General features: G+C 43.9%; 4 protein-coding genes across 7 annotated transcripts; 2 read left to right on the top strand and 2 right to left on the bottom strand.

Annotated features, from left to right (window-relative positions):
• The first annotated feature begins 549 nt into the window (after positions 1 to 549).
• sumf2 (sulfatase modifying factor 2) lies at positions 550 to 4,796 on the top strand. Of its 2 annotated transcripts, none has more exons than XM_058088097.1 (9): positions 550 to 940; positions 1,243 to 1,369; positions 1,475 to 1,589; positions 2,150 to 2,194; positions 2,272 to 2,422; positions 2,507 to 2,562; positions 2,629 to 2,713; positions 2,778 to 2,919; positions 3,010 to 4,796. In XM_058088097.1, the coding sequence occupies exons 1-9, from the start codon at positions 883 to 885 to the stop codon at positions 3,098 to 3,100; spliced, it is 870 nt and encodes a 289-aa protein (XP_057944080.1). In that variant the 5' UTR covers positions 550 to 882; the 3' UTR covers positions 3,101 to 4,796. The 2 variants fall into 2 exon arrangements, with proteins under 2 accessions (XP_057944080.1, XP_057944079.1); XM_058088096.1 differs by having other exon boundaries at positions 567 to 940; positions 1,240 to 1,369.
• bicdl2l (bicaudal-D-related protein 2-like) lies at positions 4,663 to 7,950 on the top strand. Its single transcript, XM_058088094.1, has 7 exons — positions 4,663 to 4,768; positions 4,865 to 5,519; positions 5,711 to 5,830; positions 5,896 to 6,051; positions 6,904 to 6,989; positions 7,066 to 7,186; positions 7,311 to 7,950. Exons 1-7 carry the CDS (start codon positions 4,689 to 4,691, stop codon positions 7,683 to 7,685), a joined length of 1,593 nt encoding a protein of 530 aa, XP_057944077.1. The 5' UTR covers positions 4,663 to 4,688; the 3' UTR covers positions 7,686 to 7,950.
• Positions 7,951 to 9,476: 1,526 nt separating this feature from the next.
• abhd11 (abhydrolase domain containing 11) lies at positions 9,477 to 13,024 on the bottom strand. Of its 2 annotated transcripts, XR_009132142.1 has the most exons (7): positions 12,799 to 13,024; positions 11,902 to 12,037; positions 11,657 to 11,830; positions 11,419 to 11,589; positions 11,166 to 11,347; positions 10,101 to 10,291; positions 9,477 to 10,025 (listed from the first exon to the last, which is right to left on the bottom strand). XR_009132142.1 is itself a non-coding variant. In XM_058088095.1 (6 exons), exons 1-6 carry the CDS (start codon positions 12,909 to 12,911, stop codon positions 10,156 to 10,158), a joined length of 912 nt encoding a protein of 303 aa, XP_057944078.1. In that variant the 5' UTR covers positions 12,912 to 13,023; the 3' UTR covers positions 9,477 to 10,155. The 2 variants fall into 2 exon arrangements, 1 of the variants encoding a protein (XP_057944078.1); XM_058088095.1 differs by having other exon boundaries at positions 9,477 to 10,291; positions 12,799 to 13,023.
• Positions 13,025 to 16,014: 2,990 nt separating this feature from the next.
• Positions 16,015 to 21,369, bottom strand: LOC131138834 (claudin-4-like). 2 transcript variants are annotated; one of them, XM_058088100.1, is made up of 2 exons: positions 19,781 to 21,369; positions 16,015 to 17,229 (listed from the first exon to the last, which is right to left on the bottom strand). In XM_058088100.1, exons 1-2 carry the CDS (start codon positions 20,384 to 20,386, stop codon positions 16,768 to 16,770), a joined length of 1,068 nt encoding a protein of 355 aa, XP_057944083.1. In that variant the 5' UTR covers positions 20,387 to 21,369; the 3' UTR covers positions 16,015 to 16,767. The 2 variants fall into 2 exon arrangements, with proteins under 2 accessions (XP_057944083.1, XP_057944082.1); XM_058088099.1 differs by having other exon boundaries at positions 16,015 to 17,428; positions 19,896 to 21,353.
• Positions 21,370 to 24,083: the final 2,714 nt, after the last annotated feature.

The following is a 24,083-nucleotide window of genomic DNA, read 5'->3' as shown; positions in this document are numbered from 1 at the left end:
GCCATGGAGGCTGCCTATGGGTACGCTTCACTGACATTCACACCCCACCCTGGCACCTGACAAGCTCAATACGCTTTTATATCCACTGGTCTGTCTCTTTAAAGTATGGTGCCTAATATCCGAACTACTGCTAGTGTGCAGTTAAAAAAATGTCATGTACATAGTCATACTATACAGAATGTAAATAAAATATTTCTATACACGTCCTTTCATACATCATCCATTTTCTATACCACCTGTCCACAACAGGGTTGTGGCGGAATGCTGGAGACCATCTCAGCTGACTTTGGGAAAGCGGCGGGTTACATAGACTGGGCTCCATTCAATGGCAGGGCACATACTTCATATAAGAAGTCAGACCCTTTTTGATCTAATGCTGTCATTTTCCAATGTACATAAAGTTAATTTGAAAACTATTCACATTGAAACATGTTCGTCGTCATGAAACGTATTCTCTGAAGCTTTTCAGGTGTTTCAAGCTAAACTTTTTGATGTGTTTGGAGGTGTGTCTCCTTGCCCCACCAATCACCGGAAGTAAAGCCATCTTGGACTGAAACAGGAACTAACAAAAAGCAGGCGGTGAACGGGAAATTAACAAAGCCTAACTGTCACACAGAGCATGACAAATTATGTTGCAAACATGGGGAACTATTTCAGACAAACGTGGGCTATTCTCATTTAAACGCTTATCGTTCATGTAGGAACCAAATAATTTAATTGAAACGGAACTTTCATCTGCGTCACGTTTCTCGTCGGGCACAGTTTGTTGCGGTAGTATTCAAAGAGACAGAATGAAAGCAGCGCATATTATCTAGTTAAATGCTAAACTTAAATTTTTTACTTAATTTAAAGCGGTGCTGACATTTAAACGTGGCCCATAAAATGTTACGTTCATTCTTTTGTGTTTCTCTTGTGTGTTTGCTGTTCGTGACCGCGACAGGTAAGAACTTGTGAGTTGTCTTAACTGTAAAAGAGGGCAATTGTTTTCTTACTAGCCTTTCTTTCTAGCCTTATACTTCATTTATATCGTTGTTTTATTCCAAAGATTCGGGTTTTTGCACCATTGAAACTTATCAAAGAGACATTTTAATAATACAACATGTTGAATAACCTCAGAGAAGCCTAAATGTGTGTCTTTCATTATAGCTATTACTTCTATAAAGGTTATTTGAGTAAACGTCCCAGTGTCACGGTTTTCAATAACCCAACTATTCTATTCTATGTTCATGTTTGTTACAGCAGAAGAAGATGACGGCATGGTGCTCATCCCTGCAGGGAAGATGGTGATGAAGGCCGCCAATGAGGAGGAGTCCGTTCAACTTGAGTCTTTTTACTTGGACAAACATCCTGTCACCAACTCTGCCTTCAGGTAGCAAGTGAAGCTCAACATCATATTTTAACCTTGTTGAACATATGACATGATGCAATGACAAACAGCATCTATTCTGTTCTGTCAACACACACTTTTTAACAGAGCCTTTGTAAGGGAACAGAAGTATAAAACGGAAGCTGAGAAGTTTGGATGGAGTTTTGTCTTCCAGGATTTTGTTTCTGAGGACCTGAAGAGCAAAATAACACAGAGGATTGAGGTAATTAATATTCATTCATTCATTTTCTACCGCTTATCCTCCTGAGGGTCGCCTATCCCAGCTGTCTTCGGGTGAGAGGCGGGGTACACCCTGGACTGGTGGCCAGCCAATCACAGGGCACATATAGACAAACAACCATTCACACTCACATTCATACCTATGGACAATTTGGAGTGGCCAATTAACCTAGCATGTTTTTGGAATGTGGGAGGAAACCGGAGTACCCGGAGAAAACCCACGCATGCACGGGGAGAACATGCAAACTCCACACAGAGATGGCTGAGGGTGGAATTTGTCTTGGGTCTCCTAGCTGTGAGGCCTGTGTGCTAACCACTCGGTCGCTGTGCAGAATGTTTATTTGTTTTCTGGAATATTTGTTTTGTTTTTCTGTAATGATGTTAGATTGCTATGAAGTGAGCTGTGTCTCGTCGAAAGAAACAAAGAAAGGATTCCTTATTTATAAATGGAATATTTTAGTAGTAAGAGCATAGAAAACGTGTAAGTTGTCACGTGTTTGTGTTTTTCATGTTGTGTTTTAAGAAACAAACTTATCTTTGCAGTCAGCTCCGTGGTGGCTTCCTGTTGAACGAGTCTTTTGGCGACAGGTGAGCCTTTATATTTTATATTTATTTATGTCATGTACTGTACGTCCTCACTGGCTGTCACCCCCACCCCCATGCAGCCCTCAGGTCCTGGTTCTGGCATTGGAGAGCGCCTGGACTTCCCGGTGGTTCAGGTGAGCTGGAATGATGCCCAGGCCTTCTGTAGCTGGAAAGGAAAGAGGCTGCCCAGCGAGGAGGAGTGGGAGTGGGCGGCACGCGGGGGGCTGCAAGGTAACGTCTAACATAACGTCCATATTTAATATTGCCACCTTCTGGTCCCAAACATTGATGATGTCTTCCTGTCTTTTCTTCCAGGGCGGACTTTTCCGTGGGGGAACAAGTACCAGACCAACAGAAGCAACCTGTGGCAGGTGATGATGATGATGATGATGCATCATTAATGAGATGACGCTTCATCTCGCCCCTCAATGTCACAGGGGTCCTTCCCAGACAGGGACACAGCAGAGGACGGCTACCATGGCGTGTCCCCCGTCACTGCCTTCCCTCCTCAGAACAACTTTGGTAACATTGACTGAAGAAGATGATGATGATGATGAAGACACAGACGCTGTCTTGTTTCCTACAGGTCTCTTGGACATGATCGGAAACACGTGGGAGTGGACATCTAGCTCCTTCCCGGGGGCGCGACCCATGTTCGTGCTGCGTGGTGGTTCTTGGATTGACACGGCGGACGGCTCGGCCAATCACAGGGCGACAGTCACCACCAGGTGGGCGAGGGAGGGTGCACAATCTTCTGCTGTGTGACCGCTGTCTCTAATCTCCTTGTGTGGGCTTGTCCCCCCGACCTCATTACCCAGAATGGGTAACACCCCCGATTCTGCCTCTGATAACCTGGGATTCAGGTGCGCCTCCAGTGGCGGGAAAAGGAAACGGCACAGAGAACTGTAGTATGACGATGACGAGAAGGCTATCGAGGATGATGAGGATAATGACTGAGAAAGAGGATGATAAGGGCTATGACAATGGGAACTATGAGATGACAATGGGAACTATGAGGTGACAATGGAAACTATGAGGTGACAATGGGAACTATGAGGTAACAATGGGCATGACCATGAGAATGATGATGATGGCATCCAAGAAACTTGCTGGCTCAGCTCTGCTGTCACTCACATGACTTGAACCAGGAAGTCTCTCACACACGTTGGAGTATTGTGGCCACATTGGAAAAAAAAAAACAAAATTTGGCATTTCAAGAATAAAGTCAGAAATTTAAGAGAAAAAAGTTGTAAACTTACGCGAATAATGTTGTCAATCTACGAGGAAAAGCTCTAATATTACGAGAAAAAAATTGCACATTTACAAGAACAAAGTTGTATAGTCACAAGATTAAAGTAGTATATTTACTAGAAAAAACAGTAATTTATGAAAATAAAGCATTCAATTCACGAGAAAAAAAAGTTGTAAATTTACAAGATTAAAGTAGTAAATTTACTAGAAAAAAGTAATTTACAAAAAAAGTGGTAAATTTAGTAGAAAGTAGTCATAATATGAGAATGAAGTAATAATATCGAGAGAAAGTTGTATTTATAAAAAGACAAATTTACAAGAAAAGTCATAATTATAGGAATAACGCAAAGTTTATAAGAAAAAAAGTTGTAATTTACAGGAATAAAGTCATAAATTTCCGAGAAAGTCGTACATTTTCTAGATAATTTGTAAATTTCTGAGAAAAAAGTCGTAATTCACAATAATGAAGTCGTACATTTCTGAGCACAAAGTCAAACATTTATGAGATAAATTTTTGAGAAAAAGTTTGTAGTTTACAAGAATAGTTGTAAAGGTATGAGGAAAAAAATTTAAATTCACAAGAAAGTCCTACATTTACTCGATAAAAGTCGTAAAAGTTTTAATTTACAATAGTTGTAAAGTCGTAAATTTGCAAGAAAATAAAATTTACTATTTTTACTATAAAAATGGAAATTTACTAGATAAATTTATGAGAAAAAAGTTGAAATGTACAATAATGAATTTGAAAATTTCCAGTATGTTATAAATTTCGTAACGTTTTCATAATTCATACCGTGGCACAAACAGATTAGCATGTCTTGCATTTCTCACTTTCACCTTAATGACCACGCCCCCTTTGTCTGCCCAAGGGCAAAGGTCATATGAGTTCCCCATTTCATAGCTGTCTCAGACGATGCCTGTAACAGAGTTTTTAGAGTTAGTGTTTATTATTGTTAATTATTATTATGCTTTATTCTCAAAATCAGATTTGATTTTCCTATGTGGCCTTAATACTCGTGTGCAAAAGTATTGGGCCACCATGAGCTTTGTTGTTTGCACCACCCCTGCATCATAATGGTACAGCCCATCTTCCAGATATTGCATAAACCAGGAAGTAATGCAGAAGAGTAACTCATATTATACTTTTAACCTTTGACCCTTGGTGGAGGTCTGCACTCTACATTGTTGTGAGGTGGTGGTCTTAGCATTGACAACATGTCATGGTGGCCCAAGACTTTTGTACGCGATGTTTGATGCTGCTGATCTGTTGACAGGAATTCTTGTTTTACCTCCAGCCTGTTTGTTTACACTTTTACTTCATGGAAGGTAAATGTACACATTTGTCATTCTGCAACGCTAACTGTTTTTTTTTAACTGTCACAAGCCTCCAACACAAAAGTTTTGCTGACGTCACATGATCAGGTTGTTAAGTGGGAGGGAAAAAACCCCGCGTGCTTTGTTCCACTGCCTGCCACCGAGGTATGCCCGTGTGCGTCATGCGGAACAAACGAGTGAAGTCACGTCGCTGAGCGTCTTCAGGAAAAGCCAGTTTGGAAACATTCTTCATCTAGCTGTTCTTCAGAGTGCCGGCTCGGGCTGCTCAGTGGACGTTAGGACCTCCATCATCATGGACTACTCGCAGCCCTTCTCGCTCCTCAACGAGCGCCTCAGACCTCCGCTGAGCCCCACGGAGCAGCTCTACTCGTCCCTGAGCAGAGTCCAGTCTAAGGCGACCAAGCGCGGCTCGTTGCTGGCGCTGCGCCGCTCCACCTCCATGTCCGAACCCGAGGACGATGGCGAGGAGGAGAGGACCAACGCCGAGCCGAGACCGCTGGCCCTGCTGAGCCTGAAGGAGGTGCGAGAGGAAATGACCGTCGGTTCCACTCAGTCCATGGAGTCTGGGGAGGCCAAGGAGGACGGGACAGACGAGCAGAACTCTGATGAACCGGATCGCCCCGAGTCGCCGTCCAACGAGGGCGTGTCCCCGTTCCAAAGGAGCTGCATGACCCTGCCGGACCTCATCAACAGCGGGAGGCCGCTCGGCAGACGCAGGACCCTCGGACACGTCAATGAGACGGTGGGCTTTATTTATCTTTTTGAATCACTTTAAAAGTTCTCACTGTGACGCCAACACGAACACATGGGCGTGGCCAGTTGGAGGGGTCTTTGTCTTATAATAAAGTTGTTTTAAATAAAGTTGCGGCATACATTATGACGCTTGTCGATAAGATTGCGTAAAATGGATGGATGTTTATCAATGCGTTGCAGCTCAAGGAAGTGCGTCGCGAGGTGGAACTGTCGCGCAGGCGCAGTATCAAGCTGAAGGCTCAGGTGGACAAGCTGCAGGAGAGCCGCGAAGGACCCGGATGGAGTCGAGACAGAGACAGGGTGAGCTAGCTATCGAGCTAACTTTCAATTCTTCTGTTTTAATGACTTTTTAAAACATTTAACAGGTGACAGAGGAGGTTCTCTCCATCTTGAGTCTTCTGCAGCTGATGACAGGCCCGCAGGCCCGCCCAGCTCAGCCCCCCCATGGAGGAAACCGCCTGGACGATGCGCTTGCACAACTACAGGATGTCGCCAGAAAACTAGCCATGAAAGGAACACAGGTTCTTGCACTTGCTTACTTTACTACATTGTGCACACTGGTTGACTTGTATTTGTAAAGAAGAATGTCGTATTTCAATTGAAGTACAATGCTGTGGGTTAGTCCTTAAAAGTTAACTTTGAATACACCGCCCACACCTTCATCACGTGGGGTGGGTCCGGCAGCAACCAAATTGGCAGTTTTTCTCGTTTGTCCATTTTGCTGCAATGGTTTCTACCAGAATAGTGAAAAAAAAGATTTTGTTAAAGATTTGGATCTGACAAAACTACAGCCCCCTTAGTAGTGATCACTTGGTGGTCTGCACACTCCTTAACTATATACATACTGTACATATGGCTTGTACGTCTACTTCTTTTTATGGGAACTAACTTTCACAGTACATGCCTAAGGCCGCCAAAAAGCAACTTGTGGGCCACAAATGGCTCCCGGGCTGGACTTTGGACACCCCTGGTGTAGTTGTAGTTGAGAATAGAACAGTTTTTGTGGCATACCATAATTAATTATGGTATGTTTCTACATAATTGCTTTAACTGTAATGTTCCTACACATTTACATGGTCTATTAACTTTTTTTTCTTCCATGTTGTACTTTAGATTTAGCTACAACAGTACATTGGTAGTCTTTACCATATGTGTAATGTACTTCCAATATTCTATTACTTGTGTTTGGGTGCTTCTACTCCGTTACTGGAACAAAGTCCAATATATATAATATAGACATACATACCATATCTGGTTGGGTGATGTGGGAGGACCAGTTCCTGCTGACAGGGCAGCTAAAAAAAAAAGTCATGTGGTGTCTGATTGTCATGAAGATGGGAACATTTGCGTGACTCAATCCTTTGTGTGTCCAGGACGTCAAGTCAAAAGGAGGAAGTGGTTCAGAGGACAGTGCCCTGCTCCAACAGGCGCTGCGGGATCGAGACGAGGCCATAGAGAAGTGAGGCTAACGGGGGATGCATGTTTTTTTTTTTTTTTTTTAACGCAGTGCATCACTGTTTGTGTTGTGCGTACAGGAAGAAGGCTATGGAGGCAGAGCTTCTGCGGAGTAAGACGGAGATGATGCTGCTGAACAACCAGCTGCTGGAGGCTGCTCAGAAGCGCTTGGAACTGTCGCTGGAGCTGGAGGCATGGAAGGTGAGCCGGGAGACGCGCCCGCCACATAGTCGAGATGTTATTCATGGGGCGGCGTCCATTAGCGACACACCCAAGGAGGCATCATTAAAAGTGCAGGCACGACTGACCTTTTTTTGGTCTTCAGGAGGATGTCCAGCTGATGCTCAACCAGCAGCTGCTTCTACAGCACCAAGTGGAGCAGAGCCAGAAGAAGACCTCACGCGTCGGCATCTTGAGGAGGAACAAAGTGCCCGTCCAGCGGCCCACCAACTTCCCTGTGGTGGCCACACGTGCCTCCCCGCCATCACCTGCCTCGCCCACTACAAGTACAACTCAAAACTTCTTCAACAGATCACCTATGACAACGGCACCGGCGCCCGTGACACCTTTGTCCCCCTCTGCTGCTGCTCCGTCATGGAGGGACAAGTGGAAACGGAGCAATGGCGGACGGCGAGGAGAGCAGGGTTACATGGTGGAGCATAGAGAGAACGATGGATTCCATGTGGTCTCGCTGGACTGAGAGAGGTGCTCTTGAAGGTTCTTGATGCTTCAGGAATCTTCAGGCATCCACATGAGCGCTACAGAGGAATCGAACAGCGACATGAATCCTGCACAATGCTTTGAAACAAAATTTTATTAGAGGGATGAGCAGCACATGAACAATATTGTAACCATGGAACAAATGACTGTTTACATGAAATTAGCATATCTCCTTTTGCTTTGGACCTTTAACCTGCTTCCATTTTAATTTAACGTTCCTGTAAATAAACAAGCCTGAACATTCACGGATCCTTCATCCTGTTAGAAAACAATCTTTGACACATAACGGTACATGAACATTCATAATATAGAATTCATATCAAGTTGGATTCACGGGGAAACAAGCATGCATCCTGCAGGGTACGCCCCCTTGTGGTAGATGTCAAAACAGGCAAACCAGCTGCCGATCGTGAATAAAAGCGACATTGTTCAAAAGGACGTCTTGACAAAGAGGCACGTTAGTTGACAACACCCTGCATTTTGGAAATACAGCACTTTTCATCCGCACGGAAACACATTTAAATACTATAGACGGATAAGTTGTATGCAGCATATATTGGTTATAAACATTACCAACACATCAGAACACGGAAAGACACGTAAAATAGGGATGTGTGGCCTCCTGGAATCGACCTACAGTATGTACAGTGACGTGTGGTCAGGGGAGGCGAGGACGAAACATACAAAACCGAAATAAATAGATATCTGTCCACTTTTACGGTATGACTGACAAAAGAAAATCTAATGCATTCAACATATTTTATGCTCTTGTGAATAAATGAATGAATTAGACTGCCAGGACGGGGGATTACCCAAACTAACCAGGAGGTGATGAGACTTTTACAACAAAGTACCAGGACTTTTCATGAAGGAAAGGCTGTGTGTAAATCAGCCTTTCAGTTTATCCATCAAAAGGGTCTGTTCTATCGGATCCTCTTAATGATCTACCTGTATCAACGTAAGTATAGTCAGTGCCCCACCAGCCATGACCCTGACCGCACGTCACCGCCAATGTTTGTCACACAAACTTAATTACAAAGTAGCCCTTAACTACTAAGGAACTAAGCACCCGGTACTAAGTAACAATCACTCCTGACTAATATTTTAAGACCAGTTAAAAAACATCAAGAATTTATTTCAGTGTTAGATCTTTAGGAGGTTATAAGTCGAAAGTCGAAATGCTAAAATAATTTTTTGAGAAAGCAATTTATTGCAAACTAGCAGTAAAAGGAAATAGACTGTCCATCAGCTGAAGACCGCAACCGTTTAAAGCCAAAATCTTGGTAAAAATGTGGATTTGATGTCATCTGTCAGGTATTCACAACAAGGCCAAAAGCTTTCTCTCACTTCTCGCAGCTTTCCATGGCTGCTGAGGTTGGACACAGTAAGGTGATTGGTATTGGTAACTTGAGGGTTTTAGAACTAAATGTTAACAGAAGAACACAAAGCATCCTCAAAGGCCTCATCTCCTTTCATGCCACAAAATTTGCCTGCTTGGAATTTGCGAGAGAACACCAAACATGGGAAGGTTTCATTCTCTGGTGAGAGAACTTTGTCAGTCCTGATGGCTTCCAATATTACTAGCATGACAAGGAGATCCAACCCGAGATGTTTTCCACACGGCACAGTAAAGGACCACCAAGATGTTCTGGGCTGCTTTTTTTCCTTGAAAGGAACATTGGACCCTCCTTGCTTCTTCACCTGATCCAAATCCAACTGACAACATTTGGAGACGGGTGGCAAAATAAGTTCACAAAAGCCATCTTCACTCGACCGACTCTCTACTTCACTTGAATGCTTGTTTGCAAAAGAAATTGGTTCCTCCCATTTCTTCTTTTTGCATTTTGAAGCTGTACTGAGAACCTCTTTCAGATCCAACAGTGCAAAATGTCATTCTTGCAATTTCTCAACTGGTCTTAAAATTCAGCAGCGTAGTGACGCTGTAGCATGTAGCATGTAGCATGCACTTGGTAGTATGCACTAGGTCAGGGGTGTAATGAGGGTCACATACAGAAAATGAAAGAACCCAAAACAAAACACCAACATCTTATCTCTATTATAGATGACAAAGTGTAATATCTAATAATATATCTAATTAATAATTCATACATTTTATTCTTACTATATGCTGAGGGTTAATAATAAATAACTAAGCTGTGTGCCAAAAATGGCCCCAAGGCTGCTCTTTGGACACCCCTGCACTTGGAACTGTGCAACAACTGACAAGACTTTAAGAAAAGTCAAACAAATTCCTGTTCTGACCGCGTACAAGGCTTGAGCTGTCATCATCAGTCAGCACGGTGGTCCAGTGGAACCAGGACTGGATCAGAACATGTTGTCACTAATTGAAGCAGCTGCTGTCTACTTCGTCAACTTATTCCATGTGAGTTCTCACCTCACGTTTCGGTGCTTTGTGGGGCGGTTCTAAAGGTTCCATCCTTGACGTGCGGCTAGGACTGAAGGAAGGAGATGATGGAGCTGATGAAGTCTAGAGGTTTGTCTGCGTGGATCCAGTGGCTGGCGTCTGGAATGTACTGGATGTCTGCGCTTGGGAACAGCCGCTGGATTTCTGGGTAATCCTCAGAGCTGGATTAAGAGAAACAACATGTGTGACATGTTATGAATGAGTGACATGTCATTCAAAAACCTACAACATACAGAAGCAAGTTGGCAAATTTCAAATTGGCCAATACGTTCATCAGAGACTTATAAATGTCATCATGGGGCTGCATGGCGGACAAGTGGTTAGCGTGCAGGCCACACAGCTTGGACACCCGAGTTTAAACACCGGAGTTTAAATCCACCCTCGGCCATCTCTGTGTGGAGTTTGCATGTTCTCCCCGTGCATGCGTGGGTTTTCTCCAGGTACTCCGGTTTCCTCCCACATTCCAAAAACATGCTAGGTTAATTGGCGACTCCAAATTGTCCATAGGTATGAATGTGAGTGTGAATGGTTGTTTGTCTATATGTGCCCTGTGATTGGCTGGCCACCAGTCCAGGGTGTACCCCGCCTCTGGCCCGAAGACAGCTGGGATAGGCTCCAGCACCCTCGTGAGGATAAGCGGTAGAAAATAAATAAATGAATAAATGTCATCACAGGACTTTACATCGTAGGTCCTTGTTTCTGGTGGAAATCATTTCAGTGTAACCCCAAACAATGGACTCATGTAAAAAGTGGTTTCATTCACATGGAACAAAGTTATGAACAGAAAATAGCAACATTAATGATCATTTTTCAGTTTTGGCAACTTAGTAGGCCTGTAGCAAATGATTTCCGATAAACAATATTATTATCAGCATTATTTTGAGACCCTTTTTTAATTCTTGTAATGATAATTATGGCATCATAATGAAAGTACACGGTTAGAAAAGCTATAAACTAGAATTTATCAAGCGTATTTAACATTGTAATTGGCCTTGTTGACCCTGGTATCGGACTATTTCTGAAACAAGAGCTTACCTAATGTAAGCAGAACTGGCTCCGCCCAGAAACAGCGTGGGTCCGCTGTAGGCGGCGTCAAAGCTGGGGAAGCTCATGATGTCATCAAGATGAGCCGAGATGGCGTCCAGGTTGACCCTCCAGGTGTAGTGACCGTTGTGCTCCACCAGGTTAGTGAGCAGGAACTGACGCACTGAGTGTTCCTGCGGACATATTGTCAGTGCTGTTAGGGTCAGGTAACGGGTACTCGCGACTAAGCCAGTCCAGCTCTGACCTTGACCGTCTTGCGGAGCTGGTCCTCCGCCATGCGCCTGGCGGTGGAGCGTGGGAGGTCTGTGGAGATCTTCACGTCCTGCATGGCGTGGATGTAAGAGTGGAAGTTGGTCCTGGTGTTGGTCTGAGACGGACTGATGTCCACCACCACCAGCCTCTCCACCAGTGAGGGCTGCCAGCACAAACACAAAGTCAGCGAGCACAAAAGGTGGGAAGGTCAAGTGGCGTGCTGGGCTGACCTGTATCAGGGCGGTGGTCATCGCCGTCTTCCCACCCATGCTGTGTCCAATCAGGATGCACTTGTCAATGCGCAGCTGGGAGAGGAGGTGCTTCAAGTCACTGCTCATGGCCTCATATGTCAGTGCTGAGCTGTGGGGGCTGTTGCCATGGTTACGAGCATCAACTGTCAACACCTAACTGGACAAAGGACAGTGAGGACACTTGGCGCGGGCGATGACAAACATCAGCGTCATGTCTACATTACCTTTCGACCTGTACGCTGAACTAACGACTTGGCGATGGAGTGGAAGTTTGATTTGCTGCCAAACAAGCCATGCAGGAAGACCAGCGGCGTGCTGTCCCCCTTCCCATCAAAGACGTCATAGGTCAAGTTGACTGGGCTGGACCAACACAAGACTGTATTAATCTGATGCTCTATTCGTCACGACAATACTGCGTGTAACAATACACTTGCTCAATATTCGGAAGCATCTCTCCAACAACTGGGGGGAAACTTGGGTTCCAAAACCTCAGCCTTTACAATTGCAGTAAACAAAAAATTATATTTTTTGTACATATGTACTTCTGGTAAGACAATAAGTGCCGCATCGAGCTCCGAGCCGTACGTCAAAGTCGTGCGCCATATTGGATGGGTCGAGGTTGCGCTGTACGTAACTACTAACTTTCATACAGCACTTTATGAAAAAGCACTTTCATAAAGTTTTCATGAATGCAAGTACATTTTCTTGTAGTTATTTACAGTGCAGCCTTGACCTTGACCTACTTCGATAAAGTAAAAAAGTAAATGTACTTACGTTTATAAAACGCTTTATGAACGTTAGTACATTTATTTGTATGCGTTTACAGCACAGCCTTGACCCATCCAATATGGCGGCGACGTTGACGTATAGCAGCAGTGGACAAACCCAGTCGATGCGTCGCCTATTTATGTCTATAGTATGTGCTAACATATGGATGTCATTTACGTCAAAGGTCAAAACTGTCATTGAGAAGTGTTAAATAAAACAACATTAAGGTGATGTCACAGTGTTTGTTAAGAGTCAAATATGTCCACTTGTCCGCTCACAAAGTAAGAAGGCGAGTAGGTCTTTGCAGCCACCCAGTCGGCTAGCTAGCTAGCTAGCTAGCTTAGTAGTCGTACCTGGACGAGCTGGCCGCGCGCACGTTCTTCTGTCCGGCCAATATACGACACGGATGACACGACGTCCAGCCGTTCAGAAGTGTCCTTTGGACCAGGCGACACAGGGCAGTCATAATACCGTTAGCTCCGCTGAAGGAAATGTGACCACGGCATGTAAAGCCTCCAGGGTGCAGCAATGACAGGAGAGAGTGAGAGAGCGAGAGAGAGAGAGGGAGAGAGAGAGAGGCAGACAGACCTGGGGGCGGGGCGACAGTGAGAATGATTGGAATTTTGCGTGATGACGTCACACTCAGACGCTAGCGCGTTCCTCTTCAGTTTATAATGTAATGCTATTTTGATCATTCTATAATCTATCTTCATTCTATTCGTTTGGCAAGACTAAATTCCTGTTATCATAACTATTCAATTCCACTTTATTTAAAAATATAATGTACGAGCGTGCCGGCGACGATACAATACTGTCTAAAACCTCTAGATGGCAGCCCAGTGTTATAATGTAATTGACATTGAACGCTCAGAATCTCATTCTGACCAACTAAACAAGACCTAACTACTTATTTTAGTATTTTCAACTGACAACAGTTATTTTGGCCTTCCACTTGTGAAATGTTCTCTCAGGATAGTTTCACCCTCATTTAAAAATGTTGATGTGTGTGCTTCTCTTACTTTACTCCAAGCATTCGTTGCTATGGAGACCAGTCAGCTGGGACAGGGCACGGCTGTCACCATGACGACGGCATGATGCAGAGGTCCAGGGGAGCACAAGGTACAATCCTGATGTACTTGGCTTCCTTGATAGTGGTCTTTGTTTCTAACACACAAAAAAACACCTACTTTCACTTCAGCTTCATTTGTAACAGCTCACAGTAAAAGTATCCTGGTTTGGGGGAATTAGGAGGTGTGATTTAAACAAATTCATTCACAACATGAAAATAAAATCTGACATTTGAATGTGTGCAATCAAATATCAGCATTACATATGCACATGAACGCACAGGAAACGCGAGACAATAGTAAATAGATAGTGGATGTACTACAGACCATGACTACATCATTCAGGATAAATGTATTCCTTCCTTTGTGTTTAGTACAAGAGTACTTGGCATTGAACCAAAGAAGAGTTACACATTCAAAACTGTGACATTTATAAGGTGGCTTATTACCATTTTGGAGAGCAATCTGGCAAGGCTAAAATAGTGATAGTGATATTTTCCTAGCTTTTTTTATATGAATTCAGCAAAGTATATAGTAAGAACGATCAAATTGTAATATTTGATACCTTATTCAAGTATTAGAGCAAGCTTTAATGACAAAAAATACTTTGTTTTTCACCACTTGAGGGTCAGCAAGGCTAAAAAAAAGCGTGATAACTATGTGCCTCGCTGGTTTCTCTATCAGCTGTTGGACTTTGCAGCAAGGTCATCATCTTGTTTGCTGCTCTCGACTCATCTTCACGTGTTCCTAATGCACACTAAGAATAATAAGATTATTGATTTGTTTTCAAGTGAGAAATGTTGCTGATGAGTCAGACGAGGAAGAGAAGAGGAGCCGGCGACCAGAATGAGGAGTAAGTGAGTGGTGCATCATGGGAAGTCCTGCTTGTGTTCAGTCAGGTAAAAAGTAATGCTGAGTCATCTTCACGGAACATGTGTGGGCGTAGGTCGGCCATTACATGTTTACCCAAGCGCTACGTACATTAATGAATACATTTCTTGGTTCATAAAGAGTTTCATAAGGCGTTATAGTGTGAAGAGTAGAAAGTGAGTCACACATTTGTCAGTGAGGCAAATTGGTCAAATTCCACATAGAGATCACCTCCATCATCTTCTTCTTCCTGATAAAAGTTGCTTTGTGCAATTGTGTACTGATAAGCTGGGAGATGTTCAGAACTCCTGGAGGGATCCCGTGGTTCTCGACTACTTTGGCTGCGGGACCCACCATCACCTCCAATGAGGAGTGGCCACCCAAATCATGGAACTGTCACAAATATCACATATTTAAGGGGAATTGCACTTTTTGGGGGAATTTTGCACATCATTCACAATGCTTATGTGTCACACATGAAAACATATGCATTTCCCTTTTCTGTGTATTCTAGTGTGAAAAAACGAGTTAATATGACCTAGCTAGCAACAAGTGTCATGGGAAATACCTATTTTGATGCTAAAGCGCTCACAAAAGAACACATTTGCAGAACTGACTTAATGAACCAAGTGACAGCGATATTATTATTGTAGCAGGTAACATGAAAAACTATTTTTATCTCTCTAACTAACACGATGCCTTGCTAATCGCGAAAGACTCAACATGGTCTTTGTAGCCAAATTTTTTACCATTTTACCAGAGAAAAAGGTCTCAAGCCAAAATCGGTATGGCGACTACGTAATCAGGAAAAAGCCAAACTGAAGCATACATCTTGTGCTGGAAGACACAGCCATCCCAATGAGAGCGGCCATCATAAGTGTTGTCGCAGCTGTTGTTGTTGACAGAACTAGCATAAGTATGTGTATCAATGTGCCTCCAAAATACATTTCGGTAGTGTTTTAAATCATCAAAATAAGGCAAGATACTGCAACTATTACATGTTATCATCAGTGTACGTGTTAATGTATGATCATGGCATGTATATCAAACCATGCAACATTGTTAAGAGGGTTTTTTTAGAGGGCATTATGGTCGAAATAGGTGTATCCCAATGACGTGCTAGCTAGCTCATATTACGTTGTTTTTTTCATGTCATAATGCACAGAAAAGTGAAATAAATATGTGTTTTCTTTCTTTCCAAGTTTAATAATAATAGTAGTTCCATTTCTTCTTGAGACCAGCACTGTGTCTGGGTCAATAGATCCAACTGGGCATGAAACTGTATCTGTGAGTCTTCATTGTGGGTGGAATTCCCCAATACAACACAACGTATCCAACGGATATCTCACTATTTTGCTGTGTGCCGGATGGATGGTACATTAAGTTTACAATTGTGGTGCATTCACAGACATACAAGTTGAGAATATTCCTATGAACTATATTTATTTCAATGCTATATTCATTCTTATCTGCTATCGTCCGTGATATCAGTGTACACTAAGTGGTGTAGATACAGTATGTTATGAGATTAGGACGGCAAAGACATCTCTTTATTTGCCTAAAGGTCACATGACTCCTCCTGTTTGCTTGACTGTCTCACGTCCGTATATGACTATTGTTTCAACAAAGAAAGAAGTTTATCCACACAACTTTTATTGAAATGGACGACACACAATAATTTACTAACACATTGGAAAATAGTTTCATGTTCTAAGTATTTACGTGACCAGGTATGTAAAATACAAACACACACACAAACACGTTACACAGGAAATAAACACTCCAATTCAATCATTCACAGGCTGATGATACAACACCACAAACACATTCACAAACAATAATAATGCCAATTAGAGAATATAATATAGTCACTTCAAAATGTACAAAATAAACAAAACTGCCGGTTCCTCCCACAGTGAAACTGTGAGTGGCCTGAAGCATCACTGATACGTTTTCAGTTTCAGTCTCAGCAGGAACGCTCTAAGCAAATAGTGTGCACACACACACACGCAAGCAAATCCATGTAAAATGAGAGCATGCTCTTCTTCCTCCTCATTCACGTTTGCAACCAAAGTTTCAGTGAAACACAACACCAAACACACACACACACACACACACAGTGTATTTTCTATACATCACACACACACATGCGAGAAAGATAATGACGATTAAAGAAAAGGAGAAACATTTTACATCACTTCATGTCGGAGTCTTTGTGAGTGAGACCTTCACACACACACATGCGCGCACGCACACACACACGTACACACACAGGGCAAAAAAAGTGTCCCCACGAAAAGACATGTCTACATTAAAGGAGAAAAGATTGAAGAATACAAAGACAAGTGTACACACACACACACACACACACACACAGATCCAGCTTCAGACGTAGTCCTTGCGGTCGTATCCAGCGGCAGGGCCGTTGGTGCTGCGGGGAGCGGAGTAGGCCATCCTGGGTGGCTTGTAGCGTTTGTCTTTGGGGGGGCAGCTGCTACACAAGATGGCGCCGCCAATCAGCAGCAGTGCGGCGGCACCCCAGCCGATGTAGAGGGCGGCGCCCAGCTCCCGCCTCTGTGCGTTGGTCAAGATGGGATTGTAGAAGTCTCGCACAATGACGCTGGCCGTCCAGGAGACCGGGATGAGGACCAGGAGGCCCGCTACGGCGAAGAAGACTCCGGAGACAATCATGACTTTGGCCTTGGCACCCTCCTCCTCGATGCAGTTAGTGCACTTGGCGCCCATGATGGAAATGAGGACCCCGATCACGCCCAGGATGATGGCGATGATCATCATGGCTCTGGAGGCCTGAAGCTCCTGGGACAGCGCCAGCAGCGAGTCGTAGACCTTACACTGCATTTGGCCCGTGCTCTGCGTCACGCAGTTCATCCACAGACCTTCCCAGATGGTCTGAGCTGTGATGATGTTGGCGCCGATGAACGCCGTCACCTTCCACATGGGAAGGGCGCATGTCACGATGGCCATCAGGAAGCCCAGCACGCCCAGCGAGATACCTATAAGCTCCATGCCCATCGACATGGTGGCGCTCGGTCCCCGGCAAAGAACCTTCTTTGTCCTTGACAGCTGTTAGGAAGTGATGTGGGGGGTGCGTGGAGGGCGGGATGTTCCTTTGAGGCGCCACTACGGAAACAGACGCTTTATAGCGCAGGTGAGATGGGAGGAGGCCCCTCGCTGTGATGTGAGGAGGGGCCGTCTACTGAAAACACACTCCTGCACCTGTACACGGGGCGGGGGAGGGGTTACGTATGTGTGTGCGTGTGTGTGTTTGTTGGTAGGAGGATGTCTGTCTCGCTCTTCATTTCCAAAAGCAACAGCTGACTAGAACGTTTCGTATGAACTTCAAATAAAATCTAGCGAGGATGCCTGTTGGGGACAAACAGGCAGCGGCTCCCTGCCTCCTAAAGTATCCATGTTGGGAAAACGTCCCTTGGCTACAAACCGGAATAACTACTCCCAATGTAAACATGAGCTGGGTCCAAACATAATGGGTCGCCTGCGACACCTTCAGCACACAGTCATCTTCCTGGTATCGGTTTGGCTCCTTCAATCAGCCAATCAGCAAGCGACCACATGACCACATGTACTGTACATCATCACAGCTTGACTCATTACGTTACATACATCCACCAGTGAACAATTAATAGTCACGCTTCAACTCATCAACCAAAAAGTCACACAGAACTTCAAAAAGGTCCATGACAGGAAGTGAAGCGTAAGCGTTACCACATGCCAAATCGCTTGGTAAAGTGAATATTTAGTCTATAAACAAACACTGCTGCTTCACTTCTTTTTACACTTGTATGACTAACTAGAATATCTCCTTTCAGTTACTATAAAAAAAACCTCACGTGAAATATAGTGGAATTTAAATGACATCGCTGTGAATGTGAGTAGCGTTCAAAGGCATCCGTTTTATCGCAGCAATCTATGTCGTACATTCCATGTTCTCGACTCACCTCGTTTGACTTTCAAAGCAGGGAAAAGTTCCTTACTTGCTGCTGACATGGTCGGGAATGTATAGACTCAAACGGGAACATTTGATGTTTTATATACATACGTATGGTTTATTCCACACAAATACAAGTCAGAGGGACACTAGGTGTTACAGACAAAATAATAATACATGCGCAATCTCCGCTTGGGCATCTCTGTGTGGAGTTTGCGTGTTCTCCCCGTGCATGCGTGGGTTTCCTCCCACATTCCAAAAACATGCTAGGTTAATTGGTGACTCCAAATTGTCCATAGGTATGAATGTGAGTGTGAATGGTTGTTTGTCTATATGTGCCCTGTGATTGGCTGGCCACCAGTCCAGGGTGTACCCCGCCTCTGCCTGAAGTCAGCTGGGATAGGCTCCAGCATGCCCCCATGACCATAAGGAGGTTATTTTCTTTGTGAGTCACATGTACACCTTGCCATGAGAAACATAAAGCTTATTTTCTAGAAAAAAACAAGGCAATATATTTATAAAAATGGCCTAACAGCTAACTGGCAAAGAAATTTATATAAATGTATACAAAAACAAAATAAACTGTAGTCTTGTTGAGTTCTATTTATGTTTTTAAAAAGTCATTTAAAATATATATAGATGTTGTAAATGTGATTTATATAAATTAACAAAATAAAAAAAACATCTTTACTTGTACTATTTTTCATCAAACGATTTCACTCACACAAAACCAAAGTAGAAAGAACAGTACAAAACATTACATTTATTTTAAAACAAATTGTGCTTCATTTTGTCGGGCTGTGTCTCATTTGGCGCACTTCTGTACTTACATGTAGTCTTTTGAGTGCCTATAAATGTGTTCACACTGGGGAGCACGGCGAAATGCAGTACAAGGTCAGTACGGGATGTTGCACTCAAAACAGTGAAAATGGTGAGTGCGCAGTTCAGGACACTTCCCACCCACTTTTAATGGTGGCTGATGAGCAACCCGTAATGGTGGGAAGCAGTGGAGAGAAGTGGGTAAATCATCATTTCCAGTAAGTAAAGTGCGCAATGACAGTAATGAATTTGGGAGAGCACTACACTGTCCAAATTGGCGCAATCAGGTGCGTAGTATACTTATTGGGGTGTACTAATGGAAGTATTCCATCCGAAACACAGCCTTAGTCCCCAAAGACAGGAAATGGCGTTAGAAACTCCAAGTGTCCTCAACACTGAAATAAATACACAGTACGCAGTCTCCAGATGTCCACAACTTCACATTGGGTCCTTCAGCTTGCTGCTTCTTTATGCTAGAAGAGTTAAAAACAAGATGAGTCCACTGAAGAATACTAAAGTCTGAGCAGGCTTGACTATCAGAAGTCTTCAGACGTAGTCCCTCCTGTTGTAGGAGCTCTGAGCCGTGGATCTGGGGGCAGCTGAGTAGGCCACGCGGCTCTGCGGGTGAACGCTGTACCTGCTGGGCTTCTCTTCCCGAGGGGGGCAGCTGCAGCACAGGATGGAACCCCCGATCAGCAGCAGGGCGGCTGCGGCCCAGCCCAGGTACAGGGCCGCCCCAATCTCCATCTTCTGGCCCGACGGGATAATGGGACTGTAGAACTCCACCACGATGGTGTTGGCCGACCACGACACGGGCACCAGCTGCGTCAGAGCCGCCGTGATGAATCCGGCGCCGGAGGAAATCATCACTCGGGCTTTGACACCCTCGTCTTCGATGCAGTTGGTGCACTTGGCCCCCACCAAGGAGATGAGGAGGGCCAGCACCCCCACAATGATGGAGACCACAGTGAGGGCGCGAGCCGCCTGCAGGTCCTGAGGCAGCGCCAGCATGGAGTCGTAAACCTTACACTGCATCTGTCCCGTACTCTGGAACACGCAGCTCATCCACAGACCCTCCCAGTACACCTGCGCCGTCACGATGTTGGCGCCGATGAAGGCCGACACCCTCCACATGGGCAGCGCACAGCTGACCACGCTCAAAATCCATCCCACAACTGCCACAGAGACGCCAGCCAGTTCCAATCCGAAAGACGACATGGCGCACACGAGGGGGATCACACACTTTGACACTTCAGCTCCTCGTTGACACCAAAGATCCTGATGCTTTAACCTGGAGAACTTCCTCTGCCACAAATGTCCGTTCTTGCTGAAGGTCTCCCTGGTCAAGTTCTTCCTGGTCTCTGCTACGTGTCCACTCTGATTTTGACTCTAAGACGACAATCCTTATCTGGACGTAGTTTTTATTGCTATCCGACCCTCCCTGGAGATGACATCAGTCATCCAATCAGAGGCTTCTGGCCTGGTTTACCACCTGGGCGTGTGGGAGCTGCTTCTCAAATAAAGACCTGGTTTATGGCTGAACCTTTCGCCCGTGGTAGTGGCAGGTGTGTCGTTTTTATGGCCGTCAGCGGCTAATGATCGGCCAGGGTCAAGATTCGTATGTGTTGATGGCTGACCACACAAGACCACATCGCTTACTCTCACAAATAGACATACAGTACCAGTTTCTTTAGTCCTTTTGTGTCCAATCTGTACAAATGTACGACATAGTCCTAACTATTGGACTCCAATGTGAGTATTTGTACCTTTTCCAGATCCAAAATGCTACAGGAATGTTCCCATACTGCAAAAGTGTCAAGCTTGGACAGTATCACCTCAGTCTTGTTCTAAAGCTAACAAAGATGGATGTTTTATGGCTATTGTTCAGTCTGAGTCTGTTTTGTTTTGATGCTAGGATGTGCCACAGAGTGGACATACTAGTTAATGACAAACCCGATGTGCAGTACCTTTTACACGTTTGCCCGCTGCCAACATTCTTCCTCGTTTCGGACTACATGGGTCAGCAGAAGTTTGTTTTCATGGTGACAATCATTGATGACATTAACTCGACATACACGCACATTTGAGGAAATCGCAATTAAACAAAGAAGCTGTGGTTCGTGCCTGATTTCGACTACTTCCACATTGGCCCAATGTGAAGTAGGTCACATGTCAAAGTTTACACAATGTGTTAGGTTGACACACTTTCATCTTATACGTGCAATCGCAATCGCACATTAATTTAGGCCACACAGCCACACACACACGCAACGGCTCATCTCCATGCTAGCCGTAAGCTAGCCTCGCTAAGAAGTGATAAGATAAAAACAGATAGAAGGCCATTCACCGCTGATGATCATCGTCTTTTGGAGGGAAACAATTGACCAATGTTTGACACCATAAACAGTCATATATTAATGTTACATTCATATTTTATCGTTTAATGTGAACAGTAGCTTCGTAGTAGAAGATAAACCATCATGTCCAAAATACATTTGAAGCAAAACTGTGGTATTTTTGTGTCCAAAATATTTATGACTTACTGCCAGAAGTGATAAGTAGTTCTCTCTCTGCTATCTGTGTTGTTTTTAGCCACAGCTGCCTGAAGTCTTAGTTACAAACTGCTACCAACTCTGACGTTTGCTATTTTCATTACAGTACTGGTCAAAAATGTGCACTCACCCTTTCATCAATATTATGAGAACGTGGAGGAGAATGGGGGGTATTCTGCGAAGCGTGTTTAGTGGGTTAGCGAGGTGTGTTGAGTGTAAAGCTGGGCTTGCGTGTTCAACGAATGTAGCTATATCACCATGGTAACTTAGTGTAACGCTGCCTTCTTCCAGCCTTAACTTGATAAGCTGGAATACTCACGGGCGTGGGTTACGGAAAGCACGGGGACAACCTTTCTCCGTTTCTCACTTACTTTAATCTCTTCATGGTCAGAAGGACAACAACAACTTTTCACTCTCAACATAGCGAAAAACGATTGGTCACTTTACATCCCGTGATCTCAACTATCCTTGAGCTTAAAGGGGAGGTGCATCAAATTATGTAGCACATACTCTTGAACTCTCTGGTATTTGAATTTTACCTTTAAGGAAATTAAATCATTTATCTGAATAAGTCATAGAATAAAATAAAACCATCTATCAAATAAAACAAATCTTCACAAAAAGAAATCTCATCTTACATTAGGCTAAACTCCTAACCTGGGCCCGACCAAGTTATGTCCGGACTTTCAGCTTAAAATGGGCCATGAAAGCACCGTTGTTTCACTGTTGAACTCATTTGGCAATGGCGTCACCATTCTTTGAGAACCCAGTGGACATGGGAGCAACAATAATTCCAACAGCACTACAACGGGAGCAACTTTTTAAAGATTTCAGCCAAGGGAATACGCTAGATATGCTCACTTTTCAGGAATAAAATGCAGTATGCAGATGTAAATCACAGAAGTCCTTGTGTGAGTACTCAGCCTGTTGGTCTTTTTAAACTACAATATTTTCTGGAGGAATAACAAAGTCGCACCAAAACACGTCAACGCTACCACCTAGTGGTCATCACGAGGTACTCATCGTGCACTATTGAAAGCCTTGCTTTCAATAAAAATTTTGTCTTATATTGAGATCAGTAAAATATGACAACAATATAGACAAAATGACAAGACAATTGTTGTCTTCCCTCGCTCTATTGGTGGCGGCAATATTGCTTTTGGCAGTAGTCCTCATAACGCTCCATAATGATTACTTGATCATCTGGGATGGCTTCATTTTTGTGCAGAAGTAGAATAATATAACGCCTATCCCAGCTGTCTTTAGGTGAGAGGCGGGGTACACCCTGGATTGGTGGGGCAATCAATCAAACATATAAAAATAACACTCCACTCCATATGTGTTTCCTCAGCGTGTGAGTGCTCCAGCTCGTAGCCTGGCATGCACATTACAGTGGCGTCCGCACATGAGAGTCACGTTCAAAAATGATCTCGTTTTCAGTGTTTAGAAGCAAGAATGTGGTCATGGAAACGCAAACATCAAGAACGGATGAGTTTGTTTTCAGCACACAAACCAGACAAACTATTCCACACAAATAAAGTTGTCTTTACAGGAACAATGATTAACTCCTGACTTGTTTACCCAGGTTGTATTTATGACATGGGAACTCATCCTGCTGTAGGATCTCCTGATTGATAGACGGATAGATGCATGGACTTATGGAGATGGTACTCAAAAGTGAGACACTCGGCCCTCCCTCCTGTTAAAGATAAGAGGTTTCTATTGGGATGGCTTCATTGCACGTCATTATCATAGAAACTGGGAAACATGCAGAATGAAACAAAGTGGTGCCTCGCCTTAGTCTTTATCTTAGTTATTTATTGTTTGTGTCATTTATTTTGATCAGGATATTCTTCCATGGATGTTGATAAGCACAAAACAACCACATTGTTTGGAATCTTATCTAGGGTGTCCCTAAAGTATATATATATATATATATATGTGTGCGTTTACATAGACAGAGCAGACAGAGTAAGGCTTCAGAGGACAGTGAAAGCAGCACAGAAGATTGTTGGCTTCCACCTGTTTGACCTACTGCCATCTGGAAGGCGCTACAGATGCGCCAAAGCAAGGACAAACAGACTGGCGAACAGTTTCTTTACGAGAGCTATCACCACCCTGACCTCTCACAGGTAAACACTGACACCTCTTTCATTATTACTGCTGCTGACTACAAACTACCTTACTAGTGTGCAGTCTGCGAATACAGGGAAATGCAAACCCTGTGCAATATACTCTTTTTAGTGAGTTTTATTATTTAGAACAAGCCTCCTTTGTTATTGTTGTTGTTCAAATGTGAGTGCTGACCAATCAGAAGGCTGCTTTCTGGTTATGTTGTGTGGGCGGACTTTACCAAGCAATAA

The sequence above is a fragment of the Doryrhamphus excisus genome, chromosome 11 (genome assembly GCF_030265055.1).
Source record: "Doryrhamphus excisus isolate RoL2022-K1 chromosome 11, RoL_Dexc_1.0, whole genome shotgun sequence".
Classification (NCBI taxonomy): domain Eukaryota; kingdom Metazoa; phylum Chordata; class Actinopteri; order Syngnathiformes; family Syngnathidae; genus Doryrhamphus; species Doryrhamphus excisus.
This window is presented reverse-complemented; position numbering and strand designations above follow the sequence as displayed.